This window comes from Protopterus annectens, chromosome 4.part1, assembly GCF_019279795.1.
Source record: "Protopterus annectens isolate FY-2018-M chromosome 4.part1, PAN1.0, whole genome shotgun sequence".
Classification (NCBI taxonomy): domain Eukaryota; kingdom Metazoa; phylum Chordata; order Ceratodontiformes; family Protopteridae; genus Protopterus; species Protopterus annectens.
In genome coordinates, this window is record NC_056734.1 from 823,123,233 (window position 1) to 823,146,121 (window position 22,889).

The 22,889-nt window shown below is 43.6% G+C and overlaps 1 protein-coding gene across 9 annotated transcripts in view; it reads right to left on the bottom strand.

Annotated features, from left to right (window-relative positions):
• GIGYF2 (GRB10 interacting GYF protein 2) overlaps positions 1-22,889 on the bottom strand; it is a 2,932,407-nt gene that overhangs the window by 1,714,779 nt on the left and 1,194,739 nt on the right. For all 9 annotated transcript variants that reach the window (XM_044070588.1, XM_044070589.1, XM_044070593.1 and 6 more), the window contains exon 9: positions 4,089-4,300. In XM_044070588.1, coding sequence (XP_043926523.1) covers positions 4,089-4,300 — 212 coding nt within the window. The remainder of the gene's footprint in view (positions 1-4,088; positions 4,301-22,889) is intronic.

A 22,889-nucleotide genomic window follows, 5' to 3' on the forward strand; every position in this document is an offset into this window, starting at 1 on the left:
AGTTTTGCCTGGGAACTCCACTGTCAAAATGATGTAATGTGTATACTGGGAAAACCCAAGTGTCAAAATGATGTAATTTGGGAGGGCCTAGAAAAGATGTTTGTTAGTGAGTTTAAAAACTATTGTTCAGAGAGAGACTGTGGGCATTTTGATCTTGATATCTAACTTATCAGCACTCTGCCTGTTGTCTTATGTAAGTAGTGTCTTAGAAATAGGTTTTCTTGTGGTAATAGCTAGGAACTTAAAAGAAAGTTAGACAAGTGTTTTTCTGTTATACCAGAACTTTCCTACTGTATTATTTTAAGTTTCTGTGTGATCTCTGAACTCTTAGATATCACCGTGGTGTAGTACTATTGTCTTGTTTTACTTATTTATTATTAAATATTTTTAAAAACTTTTACCTGTGGCTGGTTTGTGTAGAGATAAGTAAGCTCTAGAGTACATTGCATATTTATAAAGTTTATTGTAATAAGCCACTCTAATAAGCCTTGGACTGAATAGTCACATTACCAATTGGATAATAATATTGCACAGTAATAATTGGACACCCTTTTAAGGGCCTTTGGGTAGCTGATAAGTATTAGCTGGTGGTGGCCAGAAATTACTACCATATAGTCTGGGTAAAGGAGCACAGCTAGAGAATCTGTCAGCCTTTCCCAGGAGTGTCTGTGAAGTTGTATAAATATTTATCTCAAAGTGTGTGTGGTGTGTCAGCTACCTGGGCAGGGACACGAAGCACTGGTGGGACAAAGAGGGTACTGGAGGTGAGATTTGGACCCTGTAGCTGTGCCAGTGAGGAGTCTTATTGGAGACCTGGAAAGCAAGGGAGCAACCAGCCCCAGACTGTCTGTACTCTCTGTGTGCACCTAAGGGGAAATTGTACTTTACTGTGCATATTTGTTATTCTTTCCTCTTGTATGAGACGTCCTCCCTGGTGTTAATGGTGAGGATTGAGGCTCCTTGATTGCTGGGCCAGGGCACGGTCATTACACAACCAACCAAACAATGAAGAGTCCGACAGCTGCACAACCTGCGTTCGGGCTGGTCTGAGTATCAAAGCTTGTATATCCATCTTTATACCCCAACTCTTACTATATGAGCTAGCTAAGAAAATATCTGAACACTAACAATAAAAAAAATCTATAACCATGAAAAACTGTGTGTGTGTTTTATTTTATTTTTTTAAACACAACGTAGGTGATGGCAAGTGTGCTAAACACCAAGAAAAGAAAAGGTAAAACAATAAAACAACACAGTTGTGCAGCTGTCGGATTCTTCATTGTTTGGTTGGCTGTGTGATAACCGTGCATGGATCGTGCTATCCCAAACAGAACCAAGATGCTATCCTCCAAAAAAAGGAAGCCAATCTGGTGGTCCCCTGCCATAAACAAACTCTACAACAGAAGGAAGAAATTGTTGCAAGAGAGAGTAAAATCCCATGAGTGGATGAGCTCCCTGGTCAGCCTCAGCAAGAAGCTGAGATCCCTTATAAGATCCTTCAAAGCTAGCTATGAAAACAAGACTGCCACTGATTCTAAGGACAACCACAAAGCATTCTATAGCTATGTCAAGAATCTCAACTGCAACACCCAGATCTGCTCCGACTTACAGCACAATGGCACAAAAATTACAGAACCAACTGATATTGCCAACATCCTTGCAGATAGGTTCAGTGCTAACTTTACCCCCATCTCATCCCCTAAAGGGCCCATATCTATACAGGAAGAATGCAGAGTCCCTGTAATCACAACTTCACAGGTAAAAGCAGCACTCTCTCAAGCCAAAAACACAGCAAACATGGGACCGGACAACATCCCAGGCTGCGTTTTACATGAACTTCAGAACGAACTGGCTCCCCACCTAAGAACCATGTTCAATTATAGCCTCACGTCAGGCTTTGTGCCCACTGAATGGCGCACAGCAACAGTTATCCCACTCCACAAAGGGGGAGCCACCACGGATCCTGGGAACTATCACCCTATTAGCCTGACGAGCCTGGTCTGCAAGGCCATGGAACGTATCATCATGGAACTCAAAGACATTGGTAACCTCCAAACTCTGGACCCCACCCAGTTTGGGTTTGTGAAAGGCAGATCTTGCCTCCTGAACCTGGTCGACTTTTTTGAGGAAGTCACCAAAGCCGTAGACGAGGTTAAGGTGGTTCACACAGCCTATCTTGACCTTGCCAAAGCTTTCGGCACCATCCTCCATTCTAGAATTATAGCTAAACTCACTAAACTAGGTATAAATCCCTATGTCACAAGATGGGTTGCCAACTGGCTCACTGACAGAACCCACACTGTAAAAGTTGCACACTCCAAATCTGACTTCAAACCAGTGACAAGTGGAGTACCACAGGGTTCAGTCCTGGGACCTCTCCTGTTTGGTATCTACTTCTCTGAAGTACAGGCTAACACAGAAGGCCTCTGGCTAATGAAGTTCGTAGAGGACTGCAAACTAGGAGCTACAAGTCAAGTCCCCAAATGATATGGACATCCTACAGAGGGGCCTCACTGAGACAGATGCCTGGTGTCAGAGCCATGGCCTCAAGCTCAATGCCAAAAAGTGCACGGTTATCCCCTTTGGTAAAAATTCTGTACCCATGAACTACCACATAGGCAGCAGTCTTCTTAAAACCGAATGTGTGATAACAGACCTTGGGACCCAGGTGGACAGTAGTCTCTCCTTTGATAATCACATTGCCACAGTAGTCAGGAAATCCTTCTACATGGCACACCTCATCACAAAAGAGTTCTCATCCAGGAAAAAAAAGAGGTCATTGTTCCCCTGTACTCGACATTCATTAGACCCATTATAGAGTACAACACCCCTTTTGGAATGTACCTCACAAAACATCTGCAGCAGCTGGAAAGGCCACAGCACAGAAGTACCTCACAAACATAATTACTGGCCTCAAACAGATGCTCTACACTGACTGTCTTGCATTAGAAGTTTCCCATAATACCACTGGCATTTTTAAGGTCCAGCTATCCCTACAGACTCAGAATTCTTAAAATAGTCTTTACCGGCAACACAAAGGTATGAACGTACCTCAGTCGGGATGCTCTGTTACTTTTTGAGGATCCTAGACCTCAGGAGAACACAATGCAAGAACAAGAAGAAAAACCTGTCAGTGAAACAGAAAGATCAGGCAGGAGGGGTGCTATTTAACAGTAAAAGAGATGGAATGAGGTGCACACACAGGTAATGCATAAAACAATAGAAGGGAATGACAGCTAAATTCAGCCATGCTAAATTTTAACATTCATTTGTTAAGCAGATGAGTGAACTACTTAACTAACCGTTCTTAGCCTCAAACCATCCACAGGGGAGAAGGCAAATGTAATAATTAAGAGCAGTTTATAGTAGTCAATCAGCCCACATGTTTTTGGCATGCAGCATGGACGGCGCAGTGGTAGCGTTGTCGCCTCACAGCAAGAGGTTCTCTGGTTCAATTCTCGGCTGGGGAGCTTTCTGTGTGGAGTCTGCATGTCCTCCCTGCGTTCATGTGGGTTTTCTCCAGGTACTCCGGTTTCCCCCCACATTACAAAAGCATGCGTCTGGAGTGTTTCTCCCTGGGCCTCCGCTGAAAATTGGCTTTGTTCCAAGTCAGACTTTCCAGGCAAACAAATGAAAAATAAAAATAAATTAAAGAATACTTGAAGGCAAAATCAAAGCAGATGAAGTAAGAACATGCAAACTACACAGAGACAGTCCCCATATATCAGGAATGAACCCAGGACCCTGAAGGTGTGAGGCAGATATCTTAACCACTGAAACACTGTGCAACCTAACAAAGTCATGAACAAACACTTAGTGGAAAGAGCAATGATATGGATTAAATGTAAGCAACAGCGCAGTACACCCACTTGGCTTTGGAGTGTGAAATCAAAGCTGGTAAGCAGCCTTTACCTGGACTTAACTAAGACCAGTACTCAGCATCCAACATCTTTAGGCAGCTAAACCTCCAGTACCCACTTAATTTCATTAGACATCAGTTAAGAGCACAGAAGGTTGACACGGTAAAATTAGTACACTTACAGACTGCTGCATGTTCTTTCTGTATTTCTAAAACACATGCCCCTTACCTTCAGAGAAAGAAAGGCCCCTGAGGAATCAAATGTCCCCATCTCCCTTCCAGAGTCTTCAAGACACCATTCCGGTAGACATTCCCTATCATCATCAACACTTCCACTGTTTGTGCGATTGGAAGCTTTCTCCTCATCTCTCTCTCGAAATTCAAAGTCAAAGCGTCTTCGTCGGTCAACACCCTCTCGCCAACCTGCTGACCGAGGGCCATCTGTACAAGAAAAGGGGCAGTAACATGATTTAGGGCATACCAAACTGGTTAAGTTCAAATGGTTTCCTTCCTTACACATAGTAAAAGAATAGTTGTTTAAAATCTTACTATAGCCACACAGGTCCTCCTCTTCTATATTGTAGTATTCTTAACATGAGGGATTCAATGCCAAAGTAGGTCCCAATGTTCACCCACTACGGAAAAGAATTAAAACACTGCAAGGTACATTGGATGTCGCATGCAGGCCAGTAGCTAGCATAGCCATAAAAGTGATGTCTGCACATATCCTCAGAACTGAATGCCACAGTAATAACACCAGCCTAAGGAAAAAAGGAAGGCAAGCATACATCCTGGGAAAAAGACAAAAACAGGAAGAAAGTTGGGAGGAAAACAATACCGCAACATAGAAGAGGAGGACATCTATGATTATGGTAAAATTTTACACTACTATTCTATGTTCTTCCATTCTTATGTTGCAGTATTCCTAACATGAGGGAGTGTACCAAAGCTCATGAAGAAGAGCGGGAGGGAGCAGAGGCATTTTCTAAAAAGCTTTTTGAGAATGGCTTTAATAAAGCCAGCTCTAGATTTGCAGATGCCATTCAGTTTATAATATTTAGTGAAGGTATGAACAGAAGACCAGGTAGCTGCTTCCAAGAGGAAGTAAGTAGCCAAACCTTTGAACAAAGCACCTGAGGAAGCCACAGCTCAGAAAATGAGCCTTAACAGGAGTAGACAGGCTCTTACCATGAAAAACATAACAAAAGGAAATAGCCTTAGAAATAGAAGTAGAAATGGTCTGCTTGGAAACAGGCATACCCTGAGCTCTGGGATGAAAAGAAGCAAAGATTATCAGATTTCCTGATAGCCTTAGTTTAATCCAAATAAAATCTGAGCTGTCTATGCACATCCAAGATGTGTAGAACTCTCTCACTAGATGATTGTGTACAGGGGAAAAATAAGTGGGCAAATGAACAGAATGGTTAAGGGACAACTCATTCATAACCTTGGGCATAAAAGAAGGGTTACTACGTAAGGAAACCCTGTCCTTATAAAATACCAGAAGAGAGGAGAAGCCATCAAGGCTTGCAGTTGGGACACTCTCCTGGCTGAAGTGACGGCTAAAGATAGCACAGTCTTCCAAGTACAGTGTTGCAGAGTATCTGTAGCTGCAGTATCAAGATGGAGACACTGAGTTTTTCCAAGACAAAACTAAGGTCCCAAGGAGGAGGAACAGGTTTCCTGAAAGGTCTGATGTGAAGGACACCTTTAAGGAAGAGTTTAACCTCCAATTTTAGAGGTCAAAGGAGGAGCCAAAGGCAGACAAGCAGAAATGACTGATAGATGAGCCTTCACAGAGGAATACGCCAACCTAGCCTTCAGAAGTTTACACAAGTAAGATAAAACTAGAGGGGCCATCCACAGAAAGTGGGTCTAGTTTACGATAAAGACACCAGATGGAAAATCTCCTTCCATTTGGATAAGTAGGATTTCCTAGTATTGGGTTTTCTGGCTTAATGCAGAACCCCAAGCACTTCTTCTGAAAAGAGGGGTATGAAAAGTATCAGAAGCCTATCGCCCACAGTGTCAGATGTAGAGTTGACAAGTGTGGGTGTATGACAGATTCCTTGTCTTGCATGAGAAGATCCACACTGTGTGGTAACTTGTGATGACTGCCCTTGGCTAAATGCAGAAGAGGGAACCAATGCTGTCTTGGCCAAAAGGGAATCACCAGCAAGATTTTTGGTTTGTCATGCTGAATCTTCAGCAGAACTTTCTGAATAAGAGGAAAGGGGGATGCTTAAAGAAACATCCCCTTCCATGAGAAAGAAAGGAGGTCCACCTTCCACATGAGAGGGTCAGGAACTCTGGCACAACATTTTGGAAGTTGTCTGCTCAAAGGGGAGGCAAAGACAGCTACTTGAGAAATACCCCCACCAGTGGAAAATGTCCATGAAGCATCCATTCGCTGAACTGAGACAGACCTGCTCAGTGTCTGCCACTACATTCTGATTGGAGGAGATGTAGACTGACTGAAGGGTGGCCTGGAAGTGAGTTGCCACTTCCCATGCCATGAGGGCTAGCCTGCAAAGAAGGTATGATTTTGTCCCCCCTGTTTGTTTACATACCAAAGAATTGTGGTGTTGTCTGTAAACAGTTTCAAAGGACTTGGATGAAAAAGAGAGTGAAAAGACTGTAGAGCCAACAGCAGGGCTCTCATCTCCTTTATGTTTATGTGCTCACTCCTTTGAGAAGGGGACCAAAGGCCTTGAACCTTCCAGGTTGCAAAGGCTGCCCCACAACCCATGTCTGAGGCATCTGTGAACAATTCCTGAATTGTAAAGAGGAGGATGAAGAGGAAGGCCTGGGTTCAGGGAAATCTGCTGAATCTACCAACAAAGTTCTCTCTTCAGACAAGGAAGAAGAGGGACAACAAAGTCCAGTGGGTGCGCACATTGGCTCCAAACTGACTTAAGGAACCACTGAAATTTCCTCATGTGAAGGGTGGCCACAGGTAACATGGGGATGGTGGATACCATGAACCCTAGAAGGTGAAAAAACTGACTAAGAGACTGCAGGGGAAGCAAAACTTGGAAGAATTTGGTTAAAGACAGAATCTTCTTGGGAGGGGCAGGGAGGCCAACATTTGATCTGTCTGGATTCTGCACCCCAGGAAGACATGGTCCTGAGATGGGGTGAGGAAGAATTTTTGGAAGTTTATAGTTAAACCCAGTCTTTGTAGAAGGAAAATAGTGAAATGGACATTTTGTTGTAAAGTTTCTGTAAGAATGCCTGGAGCAGGAGATTGTCCAGATATGGAAAGATATGTACACCCTGGAGCCTGCAATAAGAAATCACAGGAGTCAAGCATTTTGTAATTACCCATAGTGTTGTACAGTGACCAAAGGGCAAAGCAGGGAACAGAAAATGTGATGAAGCAACAGAAAAATGCAACTATTTCCTGAAAAGTGGATGAATCTGAATGTGAGGGTAAGCATCCTTGATGTCCAGGGAGACGATAAAAGCCTGTGGAAGTATGAGGGGAAACAAGGTAGGAGACAGCATGTGGAAGGTTGGGACCTTTAGGAAGGTGTTGGAAGTGTGAAAGATCCAGAATGGGTCTCCAAGGGCCATCTTTTCTGGGAACCAGGAACATCCTGGAGTAGACACCTTTTCCTCTCTAGTGTAGTGGAACTTTTTGAATAGTTCCCTGGGATTTCAACACCTGGAGCACCTATGGAAAAAAACTGCTGTTGCTCTTGAGGTGGCTTAGGAATACCCATGAAAGATGGAAGCGTTTTCCACATCATGAAATACCCTTTGTGGATAATGGACAGGACCCATGATTCTTGAGTGATATACTCCCAGACTGGAAGGGACAGGGAAAGACAGAGAGAGAAGTAATTGAGAAATGGTTGGTAGTTAGAGATTACCTGGGTTTTCTGGAAAAGGTTGTTTTTGGGCAGGAGCAGGCTGATAGGGTTTGGAAGCAGTAGGTTTCCCAACACCCCTCTTACTTCTGGAAGGAGTGCAAGATTGTTTCCTAACAAAAGGAGTTTTAGCTGGGTAATTCCTTTGGAATTTAGGAACAGGAAACAAAGATGTGTTTTAGGTCCTGTAATTCTTTATCTTTCTCCTGCAAGGACTTGAACAAGTCTGCAACTGCAAACCCAAACAAAGCCTTCTTAACTAAGGGAACATCCAGTAGTTTAGCCTTATTAAAGCCATCTGGACGTGGTTGAAGTCTCAGCTAGGAGTATCTTCTCAAAACAGAATCAGATTCAGCCACTCTAGCAGATGTTTCAGCTGCATTTAACGGAGTGGCACGCCACCTGGGAGGAAGCCCCCAGAACTGATGAAAGCTGCGACTTAACTGCTGACTCTGGAAGGTCAGAGAGAAGCAGAACAGCCTGGGAAATGAGAGCCAAAGCATACTTGGTCACATGGGTTTGGTAACTGACAGCAGGGAAAGCTAGGGTGGCCAAGGTACAAACCTTTTTTCCAACTTTTCCATGGTCTTACTCTATCTGAAAGAAAAGAAGTGGATGGCAACAGTCTACAAGTTTTATCTGCAGTCACAGAAACAGTCACTGGATCTGCTGATAGACTTTTGTAAAGAAATTTACAGTCCTTTGGAACTTTATAGAACCCGTCCCCGTCTGGCCTTTCAGTGGCAGGGGTTGAGAGTCTGCAGTCTTTGATGCAAGAGAGAGAAAAGCTGTTAAAACCAGAGGCACTGCTGAAGGAGAGGGAGAATCCAATTGAGCAAGTCATAATACCTTTTCTGCACCTCAGAAACCTGACAGCAGTCCCACTTAAAATACTCCCTCATCCTGGCAAGCGTCTACCCAAAGGTGGTATCCTCACCAGGAGAGACTGTGCCACTGGACTCTTCCTCAGGGGAGGTACACTCCAAAGCTGAAGTAATCTGAGAAGAGTAGGCCAAGGATTCATCCTCTGAGGAATCCTCCTCTTCAGAAGAATACTACACTCTAATCCTTTTCTGTGGTAAAGTTAGAGGGTGGCTAGGAAAGGAAACCTGGGAGGGAGGTTTAAGAGCCATAAAGGCATTGAAAAAGCTTTGAGTTAAAGCTTGCCAATCAGCAGGTGGGTCCCTGAGAATCAGAGACATTTGGTTTTCCTGCTTCTTTTTAAGAGGTACATCAGCCCTGTGAAAGGTGGAGGGACCCAATGTATTAATCGGAATGTCCTCCCTTATTAAAACTTGCAAAATACCTCGAGGGCCTTCTGAAATAATGAGCCTCAGTTCCCCCTGTTTGTCTGAAAGTGGATGTCTGCATAACCTCAGAGGATGTGCCAATGGCAGGATCCCTTGCTGCCTCCGATGTGGTACACATCTTAGAATCCGAGCCAAAATCCAGACACTGGCATCGAGAGAGATGTCCGGAAAGGGGGACCCAGCTGAAACTTCAGGCCTAACTTTCTAAGCCTTCTTCACAGGCTCAGCAGAAGACCCCAATGTACCCTCCATAATGTCACATGCTAACCTTTTCAGGCTCTGATTCTCAAGATAAAGGTGGCTATGTAGGGTTTTAGGATTGAAAGCTTTACAGACAGGGCAAGACTTATGGTTGTGGTTGGGCTCTAAGCAGAACAGACACTGACTGTGACTGCATTTATGTGAAACTTGTCTTCCACGCTGGCATTTGCCCTTTTTGGATGACAGATAAACTCACAGCAAAAAAGCAGTAGCAAAAACTATAAAGAAAATTCCAATGGGGGCACTTATCTGAATCTCTTATGTCCTCAAACAACTCGGGCTAGCAGACCGATGATTGTAAACAGCATTCGGACTGGCAGCAGAGAAGTTCTGAGGATGGAAAGTGCAGAAATCACTTTTATGGCCTACACCAGCTGCTGGCCTACGTGCGACGTTCCATGTACTTTGCAGTGGTTAAAGTCTTTTGTATATAGGCCAAATGTCAGGACCACCTATGGCATTAAATCCCTCATGTTAATAACACTACAACATAAGAATAGGAGGACATTTTATGTTACTGAAATAACCCATCAGCTGGTATTCTCAACATCACTAACATTTACATAACTTGATCACCTTTCCCACTCCCACATAAGCACTAGCAGAGGTGGAGAATACTTCCATTTGCCAAACAATGAAATGCTCAGATTTAAAAAAATAAGACTTGCAGACAGTAATACATAAGGGATAAGTACAGTAGTACATAAGATGTAGTTATTAATATGTCAACCAAATTACTAATAATTTGCTTCTTCATGCATTTTGTTGCCAGTACAGTTAGAAAACACAACTTTTCTTTTCAAGCTCAACACAGGAGTGCCAAATGAAAACTTAAATCTTATCCCAGGATTGTTTTTAATCGCCATGACAACACCAGACATGTAGTGTAGCATCCAAAAAACCCTTCAGTATCTTTCAGTTTCTTCATTTCCAATGCCTCCACCCCTTCAAGAAAACCCCTCCATCTTTCCATCCCCTATTCAAATTTTCCAATAATTTAGAAAGGCATTTTTCTTAGCCTGAATGACACAGAGGAGACCACAGTCTTTCTGTAAATTTCCCTCATAACACACCATTCACTAAAAACTGTAACCCAAGAATGTGTCTTCCTAAGGTCAGTAAAGTGCAAAAAAAGCACTAGTAAACTGAAAAATTATTTTCCTAAGAGCTGGTTGTACAACAAAAATCTTTACGAACAGCTCTCAGCACTACTACAAAACTGCACAAATATGCCAAGTAATCTGTTTTGTTTTTCTACTGAAATACTGTTGTTACCCATTTAAAAAGAAAAAAACTTCACCTTAGAACTAAAAAAAAAAGAAAGTTATGTCTTACCATAACTGGCATCTGTGTTGTCCATCCTTATTCTTCCTCACAATAGGGTCTCAGATCCACTCACTGGATCCAGCTCGGCCACATTCTCCAAACTTGGATCCAATTCTCGAGCTCCTCCCTCTTGCCCATAATGCACTACATCCACCCAAGCACCACAGATCGAGTTTGCTGAGTCCCATACATCTACAACCAGGACAGGAAAGAAGAAAAGCAGACAAGACTCAGACATAGGACCTAAGTGTCCCTTCATCTTCCATAATCCTCTAGAAGAAAAAGGGAGGGGAATGGCTGGATGCAGAAGTGAGGAGGAATGAAGATGGACAACAGAGATGCTAAGTTATGGTAAGACACAACTGACATAACTTTCTAATCTGATGTTGTCCTCTTCATTCCTCCTCATGATAGGGTCAGAGTCTCCAGTTATGCGATTCCAGGGTGGCCCTCATGGAAGGATATGCCGGTGATATCTAATTTACAGTGCGCAACAAAGGTGTGATTGTTGGACTAAGTAGCTGCTGCACAAATATCATCAATGGATATTCTAGAGGAGAAGACGGAAGTAATAGCCATAGCTCTGGTAGAAAGTGCCCTAGGAGGTTGGGGCAGTTCTAGGCCTTTTGTGAATAAATTAAGCAGATATAACCAGTAATCCATTTTGCTAATGTGATCTTAGAGACCGCTCTGTCTAGTTGCTAGCAGAGAAAGTACAAACAACTGGTCTGACTTCCTGTGCTGCCTAGTTCTGTGCAGGTAGAAACGTAGTTGTCTATGAACATCAAGAAGATGTAGAATAGACTCTCCTTTGTTAGAAAAATTTGGAAAGAATACTGGTAAGTGAATAGACTTACTGATACTGTTTTCTGTGGCTACTTTAGGCATAAAAGGAGGGATTGGTACATAGAGAAACCCTGTCCTCATGAAAGGTTATGTAAGGAGGGTTGGAAGGCAACGCCTGTAATTTGGAAATTTTTTTCACTGAAGTAATGGCTACTAAAAGGATGGTCTACCACAACAAAAATGTCATGTCACAACTGTCTGCTGGCTCGAAGGGTATCGGAGTCAAACTCTGGTCCCCAAGGTGGGGAGGGGTCCTTGTGGGAGGTCTCGGCAAGAAAAAAACTCTCATAGAGGTTTTGCATAATCGAAATTTAGACAAGAAATGAGACTGGCTAGTAGTATGAAAATTAGAAATTGCAGCCAATTGAAGCTTGACAGTAGAGAAGCTAGCTCCTTCCTTAACTCATTCATTTAAGTGAAGCTCAGGAAGTTTGCAGTGCAACTTCCAATGGGCAGAGCCCTAAGCCTTTTGACAGAATCTAATTATGTCCTCACATTTCAAACAAATGTTCATACCTCTGGAACCACAGGGGTTATGAAAGAAGTATAAATGGCAAACTCTTCAGCACAAACTATTTTTACAGTGGCTGCACTCTTTAGGGTCTAGGTCAAAAACAGGATTTTTTAAGTCACAGTAAAAACAGTAACTATTATGTTTGTAATTGTTTGTAAATAACTTACAGTATTTCAGCAACCACTCAAATTATACATACTATCAGCAGCATTTTATTCATCTAGCTGAGAAGCTAAGGAATTCTGTGTTACTTGATTGTTGAGATATTTAGAAAAATGTGAAAATTATGTCTTTTGGCTTTTCCCGGTTAGGGGTCACCACAGCGGAACTCCAGTCTGCTCGTGATTGGCAGTGGATTTTTACGGTGTTGAGTTGCCAGCCTGACGCCCACCCTGCAAAGAAGGCACACCCATTCACGCAGACACCTACCTGCATGTCTTTAAATGTCACTTGACCGCAGGGAGGACATGCAGACTTCCACACAGAAGGTGCTCCAGCAGAGAATCGAACGGGAGAACCTCTTGCTGTGAGGCGACAACGCTAAGCTCTGCACCACCACGGCTCTAAAAAATATTTATATAAATTAATAGCACTAAAAAAAACAGTTAATAACCCTTTACCTGCACAAGACAGAGGTCAACTATTAATGCAGTTAAGTTTGCCACTGTGTAAGCTTTAAGATGAAATATTTTAAAACCTTGTACACAACATGGTTTTGGAATTATTGATGCAAATATGAACAAGCAATATGTGACGCCTAGAGGTGTCAGTAGGAGTTAACTGCAGATGCACCTGGAAGCATGACTTGGATTGTAATGAGTTAAATGGTACTAAGAAAAAGCAAAACATCCGAGACTGGTGCTGAGAAAGGATCAACAGTTCTACTTGTAGTCCAAACAGCAAACCTTTCCCACTTACTGTTGAAAACGTTTCCTAGTTGAGACCATTTGTGAGGCTAGGATTACGTTATGGACCAGGGAAGCAAGTCTAGACTGTCCCCGACTATGGCTGGAATTGGAGAAACTATGCAGTCAACCTGAGGGGCATGAAGATTTGGGTGCTGCATTCTTGACGGGTGAGAGAGGAGGTCCTGTCTTGGCTCCAGTATCCACTTAGGATATTTTACTTGAGACCAGAGGAAGGGGAACCAAACTTGTCGAGGCCAGAAGGGGGCAATGAGGATGACTGAGCTCTCCAGCCTGATTGCCTTCTCAAGAAACTTTGGGATAAGAGAAGAGAGGGATAAGCATACAGATGACCTGGGGGCCAATTGTGCACCAGAGCACCCCTCAGGGACTGCCTCACAGAGGGGATCAGAGAGAACTTGCTACATTTGTTGTTGAGAGGAGAGGTAAAAAGGTTGCAGCAAGGCTGGCCCCAGCGATTGAAGATCATGTTCCCCCACTGACTGACTGAGGGACCACTTGTACGGAATCAGGATAGCCCTGCTACGTCTGTCTGCCAGCTCGTTGGTTTTCCCTGGAATGTGTGCTGCAACAAGAAGGCGATCCAAAGATATTGCCCATTCCTACACCCTCATGTCCTCCCTGCACAAAATGTAAGAATAGGTTCCTCCTTGCTTGTTGATGTACCAGACTACAGACATGTTGTCAGTGTGAATCGCAATAGATACCAAAGGGATAGCATCCTGAAAGGCTTGCAATGTTAGGAGAACTGCTCTCAACTCAAGGTCACCGATATTCAACTGGTCTCCAGAGAGGACCATGTGTACACCTTGGACCATTTTCCCCTTGTAATGCCCACCACACCCCCACCCCAACTGGGAAGAATCCATGGTCACTGTGGCTATTGGAGGGGGAGTCTGCCTTAAAAGAAAATGTCCGAATGAATCCATCAATGGATGTGACATTTGCAGGTTGGTGTTAAGTTGATAGGAAAGGATAGTGGTTGGTAGAGACTGGACCACTGTACTACTGTCCATTAAATAATTTGCATGTAAAACCTTGCTAGAGGAACTAACAAAATTGCTGCGAACATGGATCCCTGGAGTTGTAACACGAGCCCTGCAGGGGGTACTGGTAGGACAGTAGTTCCCAGACTTGATTCCTCAGTGTTACTATGCAGGGTAAAGGAAGAGGAGCTATTTGACCCCTCGTGTTCCACTGTGTTCCTATGAATTCTAGGTTCTGCAAAGAAGTCAGACTGGACTTATTTAGATTTATAATGATGCCCAGGGAATGTGAGAGCTGAATTAGATAATCTCTAGCTTGGATAAGATGATGCCTGGTGGGAGTGGTAAGGAGCCAATTGTCTAAGAATGGAAACACCCAGAATCCTTTGAGTCTCATGTGAGCTGCTACAACTGCCATGCATTTGGTGATCACCAAGGGGGGCTGTGGTGAGCCCAAATGGTAGTGCTCTGTACTGAAAGTGATTGGCTCTCAGCTGAAAGTGCAGGTATCTCCTGGAATGCCTGTCTGTTTTGATCCAATAATCCTTGTGCAACAGTGGCAGAATGGACTGGACTGTAACTATTCAGAACCTCGGCTTCTTTACATAAAGATCCAATTTGCTTAGATCCAGTATGGGTCCTGGGTCCCGGTCTTTTTCTGCAACAAAAATAAGTTTGAGTAGGTTTTGAATCCTCTTTGTTCAATTGGGACCTCTTGGATGACTCTCTGCAGCAGTTTTTGAAATTCCTGTGCTGCCTGCTCTCTCTGACTGGGTGGCACATCAGGGAGTTTCTTGTTGGTGTTTGGAGGGAGAAGGAAAAATGGAATGTAGTAGCCTACATATATTATGCTTGGCACCCAGGGATTTTGCATCAAGTGCATCCAAGCTTCTGAGTGCAAAGCAAGTTCACCTCAGACTTCCTCCAGAAATGGTCAGTCGGGCAAGTGCTTCAGGAGCGCTGGTAAGGCTGGTCACAGAATGAGTCTTTGAAGCCTTGGTTTTGTGGACTCCTCTGCCTTTAGGGCGACACCTACCATTAAACTGTCCTCCTCTGCCTCTAGAGGAGGGTTCCCTGCACGGGTCTTGGAAAAGCCCTTGGGATTTACAAAATCACATTTTCTTGCCTCCACACTGGTCCCTGGAAAAGGAACTCTGAGGTGTAGAAAATTTGATTCCTACAGCAGAAAAGGTCTTCCTGTCCTTTTCGCTGCAGGTTAGAGTATCTCTAACTGACATCCCAAACCATGAGGAGCCATCAAAGTGGGCAGTAAAGGCCACCTTAAAGGGTTCCGCAAAATCACACACATGCCTCCTTAGGGATTGTCCTGAACTGGCACCTCATGAGGTACCTTCCACTGTATGGGAGACTAGCCTCACAGAGGAATTGGCAATGAATGACAAAGTGGTCAGCCTGGGAGAAAGTTTCTTAAGCTCCTCTGTAGACATGGATTTGCAGAGAAGCTGAAAGCTCCTTGATCAGATCTCTCTGAAGCTGGGTAAAGTGAGCTAGGTAATTTAACAACCTCGGAGCAAAAGTGGATGATGTGTAAACATGCTTTCCACTCCTGCCCAATGCTCTAGACTTCTTGCTGGGTGGATGGACACTGGCAGTCTCCTCTGCCAGTTCCTTTACTGGCTGCCACCACCACAATGATATCACCTATGGGGCCCTTACTCTAATGTATTCTATCGGCTGATGGAACCAGGAATCAATCAGAGCACTTGGGAATGGGCTCGATGGCATCCGGATCCTTCCATGCCCGGTGAGAAACCAAATCAATGCAGTCTGCCATGGAGGTCACCCAGGACGTAGATGGGCCCACCCTGAACACCTCCAAGAACACTGGCTCGTCATAAGGAGGTTGGACAGACCGCCTACCTTTCTGTTTCAGGATTTTCAGGATGTTTGGGATCAGGGGGATCGTTCTCCCTCATCAAAACAATGTCTTCAGTTAATGAGTCCACTGGGGAGTCAATGCTCCTCTTCCAGCGGACTTCCTCAGCGGGGTACTCCAGGGATGTATTGGAAGAAGGAGATCCTGGAGACTGCTCAGGACAGGTTGATTCAGGACAGAATGAATGGGTTCAAAGCTCAAACCCAAAGGGGGTACACAAAGGTGGGTTGAAAGGCATGAGGTGACAGTTCTCCACCTCGGGAAAACACCCTCTCCACTACTTGGAAGGCCAATGGACAGGGAGAGATCCTCTCTATCTCCCCTGAAGCCAAAGCAACAAAGGGCAGGTGGACAGGACTCGCACCAGATCCGTGACCTCCAGATGGAATAGGGCCTGAACTGTCGAGGGCAGGGGCGTCCAAGGGAAGGGACTGCTCTGACCAGGATGGCGCCGATCCCACTCCACCAGATCCGGCACCAAGATATACTGTTTTGAGGGGGTAGGCGCAGAGCTGATCTGAGGCACCATCGATGTCGAGGAAGGAGGGTTGCCCTGCACCAAACCCAACACTCATGTGTCCCGAAACCTGCAACTCCGAAGCCGAGGGTTGGATCAGAGAGGGAGCCCTGATGGTATGGCCCGCGTAGGTCACAGGTCTGACAGGGGATGGAGCCAACATTACCCCCATCTGAATCTGGGCCTTGAAGAATCTCTTCATTCTGTCCATTTCTGCCTCAGAGCAGATTCTACAGGACCTGAAAAGAAGCAGATGAGGGCGGCTGGCAGTGTTTGGACTTTACAGAGTGGCTTGGAGTCTTGCTCCGAACTCTTGGATCCAGAGGCATGTGGTCCAGAACTGGAGCCGAAAAAGGAGGAGGTGACAATGTTATTACCTCCCTTGGATCAGAGGAGGCTTATGGATCAGACAGGGTAGGCACTTTCTTCAGATTCAAGGGGATCGGTTCTAAAGTTTTCTTAGTTTTAGACATTGGTTCAGAGAGGGTGTCTCAGAAAGGCATGCAGAGACCTCTTTTTTGCTTCTTTATTAGAAGATGATGAAGCCACAGAAGGGGTCTGAGCCTCAGAAACCAAAGATGGAAGAAGACCCCTTAAGATCAACTTCTTACTTCTATCTACAAGAGCTTGCAAATTGAAGGATGCACAGAATTCATGAAAATCAGCTTTCAAGTGATCAGTATCCAAACAATACACGCACTCCTTGTGGGCATGTTGATTAGAGATCGTATGTCTACAAGAACTGCAACTTCTGAATCCTGGGGTGGGTTTGTCAGCCATGACTCAACCACAGAACTGACCCGAAAGTCCACCAAAAACAAATGAACATTAACTATACCCAGCTAGCTCTACTTTTTTTTTTTTGAAAAGGTAAAAGGGATAGAAAAGAAAATACACACATATACACGTAAATTAACTGAGAAGAGAGAGGATGTCACAGAGCCAACAAGAGAAGGAAATTAAAGGACAAAGGGAAACAAGCTATTTACTTATTTATTTAAATTTGTTGACCGGGAGTGTCTGACTGGACGTAGGTCCATTTTCAGCGGAGGCCCGGGGAGAAAAGCTCCACAGTTAAAATAAACAGACAGTATTTACATTGGATTACATAGTGATTAACAATTTACATAACAATTACTTACAACATATTTACAGATGAAGAACATAGTACATCAGTAGACAACTAGAATCTTTATCTGTGAAGTGCATACCAGACATTAACAGATGTTACAAGAAGAAGAAGTTCGTGCTGTATAATAAGTACTGGCTTATGGGCATCTGAGCTTGCTATAATCAAGGTAGTTAGTGGAGTGGAAAGAAAGGTAGTGGTTGGATGGGGTGGATGATATTAGAGTGGGAGTTTCAAGGGCATAGCCAGCATGTTTTTAGTTGTGCTTTTAGTAAAGTTTTGAAGTGGGTGCATGATGGTATGGTGGTAATTGTGGGTGGGAGTGAGTTCCATAATTTGGCTATGGCACAAGAGAATAGTGCTTCACCAGCAGTTATTGGCTTTAGTAATCTGCAAGTGATTTTTGCTGCTGGATCTTAGTGGTCTGGTGGTGCGATAGGGTTGGAGTAGATTCTGGAGGGATGGGACATTTAGTGGATGGTTTACTAGTTTGTGGGCGAGTGAGAGTTGATACCACTGAAGGAGGTGAGGGAGTTCAAGCCAGCCCAGTTCAGCAAGTGAGAGACAGTGGTGACTACGGTAGGATGCCCCTGTGGCAAATTTGGTGATTTTGTTGTAGCAGGTCTCTAGCTTGTTTAGATCACACTGCCTTAGGTTGGTATATATTGGAGAGGCATAAAGTAGGGTGGAGATAAGGTGGGAATTTGCTATTGAAATATTTGCTGCTTTGGTGAGAAATTGCTCATTTCTGTATAATGCTCCTAGTTTTTTGTGGACTTTTTTGATAGTCATGGATATGTGAATGTCAAATTTTAGTTTATTGTCTATTTCCACTCCTAGCAATTTGGTATGTTCAGTTGGGTATATAGTGGTGTTGTCTTTTGCCGTGATGTTAAAGTGAGAGTTGTTTTGAGTATGTTTGGTGGGTTGGAAGATGAGTAGTTTAGTTTTGTTTGGGTTGAGTATTAATCGGGCATCGGATAACCATGTTTCAACAGAGGAAAAGGCTTCCTGTGCGACTTTTTGCAGTTTGGGTAGGGACTGGGCTGAGCAGATGATGGTCGAGTCATCTGCGTATTGTATGAGTGTGCCATGTTTGGTGGCAGAGGCTAGATTATTGGTGTAAACCGAGAAGAGTAGGGGTCCAAGGATGGATCCTTGGGGAACCCCTATGGAGACAGGTAGTTGGGGAGATGTGTCATTCTGCCATACAATGGATTGTTGGCGGTCATACAGGTAACTCTGAAACCAGTTGGTGACCGATTGTGAGAAGGATAGGTTATTGAGGACAGAGATAAGTTGTTTGTGTGGGACCATGTCAAATGCTTTAGATAGGTCTAGGAAAGTAGCAGAGGAGAGATAGCCATTGTTTTTATGCTGAAGGATAGTCTTAGTAAAGGAGAGTAAGGCAGTGGTGGTGCTATGGTTTGGTCGGAAACCATGCTGAGTACTGGAAAGGAGGTTGTTAGTAAGAAGGTAGTCTGAGACCTGAGAGTGTAGGCATCTCTCTAGTATTTTGGAGATTGGAGAGAGAATAGCTATGGGGCGGTAATTGGATAGTTCTGTGGAGGGTCTGCCTTTGTGGAGGGGAATTATATGTGATACTTTCCACAGTGTGGGAACGTAACTTTCTGACAGAGATCGGTTAATCAAGATGGATACTGGGTAGGCCAGAGTATCAGCTGCGATTTGTAGGTATTCACTTGGGAGGCTGTCTGCTGCTAATTTGGTGGGTTTAAGTTTAGTTAAGAGTTTTTTTATGTTGGAGGTAGGTACAGGAGAAAAAGAGAAGGCAGTGGGGAGATTACTAGTTGAAGGTGTGGGTTGGAGGGGGGGGTTGTGTTGTTTAGCTAGTGATAGTATGGTTTGGGTGAAGTGTGTGTTGAATGAGGTAGCAATATTTTCTGAGGAGTGAGGGATGTTAGAGGAGGGGTACTGACTTTACCTGGGTGGAGGATGGAGTTTATGGAGGACCAGAATTGTTTGGGGCTGTGTTGTGAGGAGTCTACGGCAGACTGGTAGTATTGGGATTTGTCCTGTTTTATCAGCTTTTTGACTCTATTGTGTAGTTCTAGGAATTTCTGTCTAGCTGAGGGGGTTTTGGTTTTGCGCCAGTGCTCCCAGGCTTTATCCCTGTTTTTCATTTCTGACTTAGTGGTTTTCTGTAGCCATGGGGAGGGTTGTGCTTTGGTTCTGGAGAATCTTATGGGGGCATGGTAATTAAGGATGTTCAGGAAGGTAGTATTAAAAAATTCAACTGCATCATCTAGACTGAGGTACTTTAGAGGATGCCAGTTACATTCTTTGAGGGATGAGATGAATGCGAGTGGGTTAAAGTTTAGTTTTTTACGTATTTGACGGTAGACGACAGGTTTAGCTTGGTATAGGTATTTTTTGAGTAGGAATGTTGGGGAGTAATCACTGAGGCTATCTGATAAACAGCCTGTTATATATGACTGGGGGCTCTTACTGACTAGTATCCAATCCAGGGTAGTGTGCTTGGTGGAGTTTTTATTTATCCTGGTTGGTGACTGGACTAGTTGAGTGAAGCCATGAATGTGTACATGATGGGTTGGATTGTTGCCAGAACAGGATTGCCAGTCAATATTGAAATCACCTAAGATGATAGTTTCTTGGGGGAGATGGTGGGTAGACCAGCTGAGGAGGTTTTCTAGGGGAGGGATGTTTTGGCCAGGTGGGAAGTAGCATCCAATTATGTTGATGGTTTTGTTTTGGTTAATTTTGAGGTTGGTATATATTTATTTCTTCATTGCCTATTTGTGGAGCTGATGATTTTAAGATCTGGATGTTTAGATGCTGTTTAAATATTATAGCTACTTCACCTACTTTTTTGTTTAGCCGGTCTACTCTTAGTATGCCGTAACCTGTAGGGAGTATTTGCTCACTGGTAATGTGAGGTTTTAGCCAGGTTTCTGTCAGGATGACTATATCTGGGGAGTACAAGTCTATGGTGGCATGGAGTTCATGGACTTTGTTGGATATACTTCTAATATTTAGGCATAGTAGAAGGAAGTCACTTGGCTTTCTATTGGCTGTAATATGGGAAAAGTTGTGGTTTCTAGTCTGATTATGAAGATTGGGGTTGGAGATGGTAGGGCCAGGGTTGGGGTGGATGTCTCCACTTAGGGCTAGTTTTGATAAGCATGAGATTATTAGTTTTCTCAGTTTTGAATGTGTTTGATTATAAGGGAAACTTTATGATTGTGCTCTGTGGGTAATAGGTATGGTGGGAGGGTTACTATGTTAAGTTGTAGGGATGCTTTATGTTTGAGTAATATAGTTGGTAGAATATGTGGGGGTGCATAGGGATGGTTCTTGAGCTGGTGGGAGGGGAGCTGAGTGTGGGTGAGACATGAGTGGTGGTGTGAGTAGTAGTACAGTGGTAGTGGTTGAGTGGGGGAATGATGGAGCTTTGGTAGGATGTAAGATATGCAAGGAGAGTGCATGCAGTGAGCATAGGAAAGGTATGCTTGTATATGTTAGTTGAGGAGGTGTGATAGTAGTGGGAATATGGAGGAGGTAGTGTTGGGTTAGTGCTGTGGTTGGCTATTAGAAAGATGGGAGGGTTTGAGTGCAATAAAGGTGGGACCACCGGGGGCGGGAGGGAATAGGGGGCAGGGTGGGGAGCGAAGCGGGTACAGACCCTGTTAGTTGCTCGTATGAGGGGCTGGAAACAATCACAAAGCAAAGACAAGTATGTGTTAAGAAACAATCACAATTGACCAAGGACTGCTCTGAAACTAAGTCATTAAGTCATTTCTTAATTTCTCAGGTGGAAAAACAGGATAACCTTGTATCAGTAGGCTACTGTGGTCATAGTTTAAATTTACAAACACACAGTATTGATCAGTTATGGATACTATTTGCTAACAGAAGGCAATAAGAGAAAGTGTGTGTGTGTGTGTGTGTGTGTGTGTGTGTGTGTGGTGGGGGGGGGCTGCTTACAACCAAAGCAGAGTGCTCTCCAGGGGAAAATGAATATTGGCTCAAACAGCTAGACACATACTCAAAGTTAACTGTAGCTGTTTGCAGACAGTTCAGACCCGGACTGCGCTTTTCTTACAAGAATGTTAAAGGTGCACTTCGCAGTTAAACTAGCAACCACTGAGTGTGTAGAGATCCCCTTCTGGATGCTGAAGTGGTAAACAAGATCTGAGGTGCTTGGGTGGATGTGGTGTATTATGGGTAAGAGGGAGAAACTCGAGAGTGGGATCCAAGTCTGAAGAATGTGGCCAAGTTGGATATGAGGATTGTATCAGAGGCCCTATTATGAGAAGGAATGAAGAGGACAACATCAGATTCTGTTTTCACTCTGTTTTCAGAGATACTTTACCATCTCAAAATCACTTTTATTTTATTTTTTTTTTTTTATTACTTTTTGCAAAACTGATGGCAACGGGGCTTGACACATCAACGTGATCTTATTTTTAAAGCCTTTTTCTTTCCCATAATCCATTTCAAATCTGCTTTATATGAGTCGTGCTAGACATATGGAAGTATTGACGTATTCTCTAGCTACTGACATAATGGAATTAGTGTCAGCCACTGACATATAATGGGATTTGTGTCAGTCACTGTTACCTTGCATATACCTTCTGTAACAGGACTGCTGCTTTTATTTCTTGAAAGGGCCCCATTTTTGTCTCTCTCGTGGCTCGTTTACAGTATACTAAGGAGTTACAACAGCCGAAACCAAAAAAGTAGCTAAACTGCCGGTCCTTGTTCAAAGTCATCTTTTAGTAGTCCAAGATGAATTGAACGTTTCCACCACCCCCCCCCACACACACACACACACACACACACACGCACACACACACACACTTCAGTAAAAGTGTTGATACTTGATAAGAATTACAAGAAAAAATATTTTCTGACTTTTCTCTAAATGTCACAGACATCTTTTGATATTACAATTAAGTCATCTTAAAATCTAAAGCAGTAAAACAACAAATGTTTAAAGTTTACAGTTTAGCACTTCAAGACTGTGATGCTTATTGTAAATTTGTCAAGAGTGGTAACTGACGCCTTTGAAGCACTGATCTAATTGCTCTGTGTTCCTATGAGAGGCATGGCTACATTGGACGCAGCAGTGAAACAGTATTTCAATGAATCAATATAATTTTTTTCTCTGCAATAAAGACAATGGAAAACAGTTTCACATTTTTTTTTTCTTTGTTACAGCAGGTGCTGCAACCCTGACATCAGCAGGACTAATTACCCATATAAGACTGTCAGCAGTACCTCACTAGAAATTTCTCTCTGCATCTGTGGTATGTCATGCAGGCATATATAAATTCCTCTGTAAAATGTGAGAAGCTAAGCTTAAAAAGTGGGAGGTATTTCCCTTTCTTTTATTTCCTTGCCTTGGAATCAAAGTTTTGTAAAGCGCAAGCAGGTTTCTGGTACCTACACAACACTGGAACTA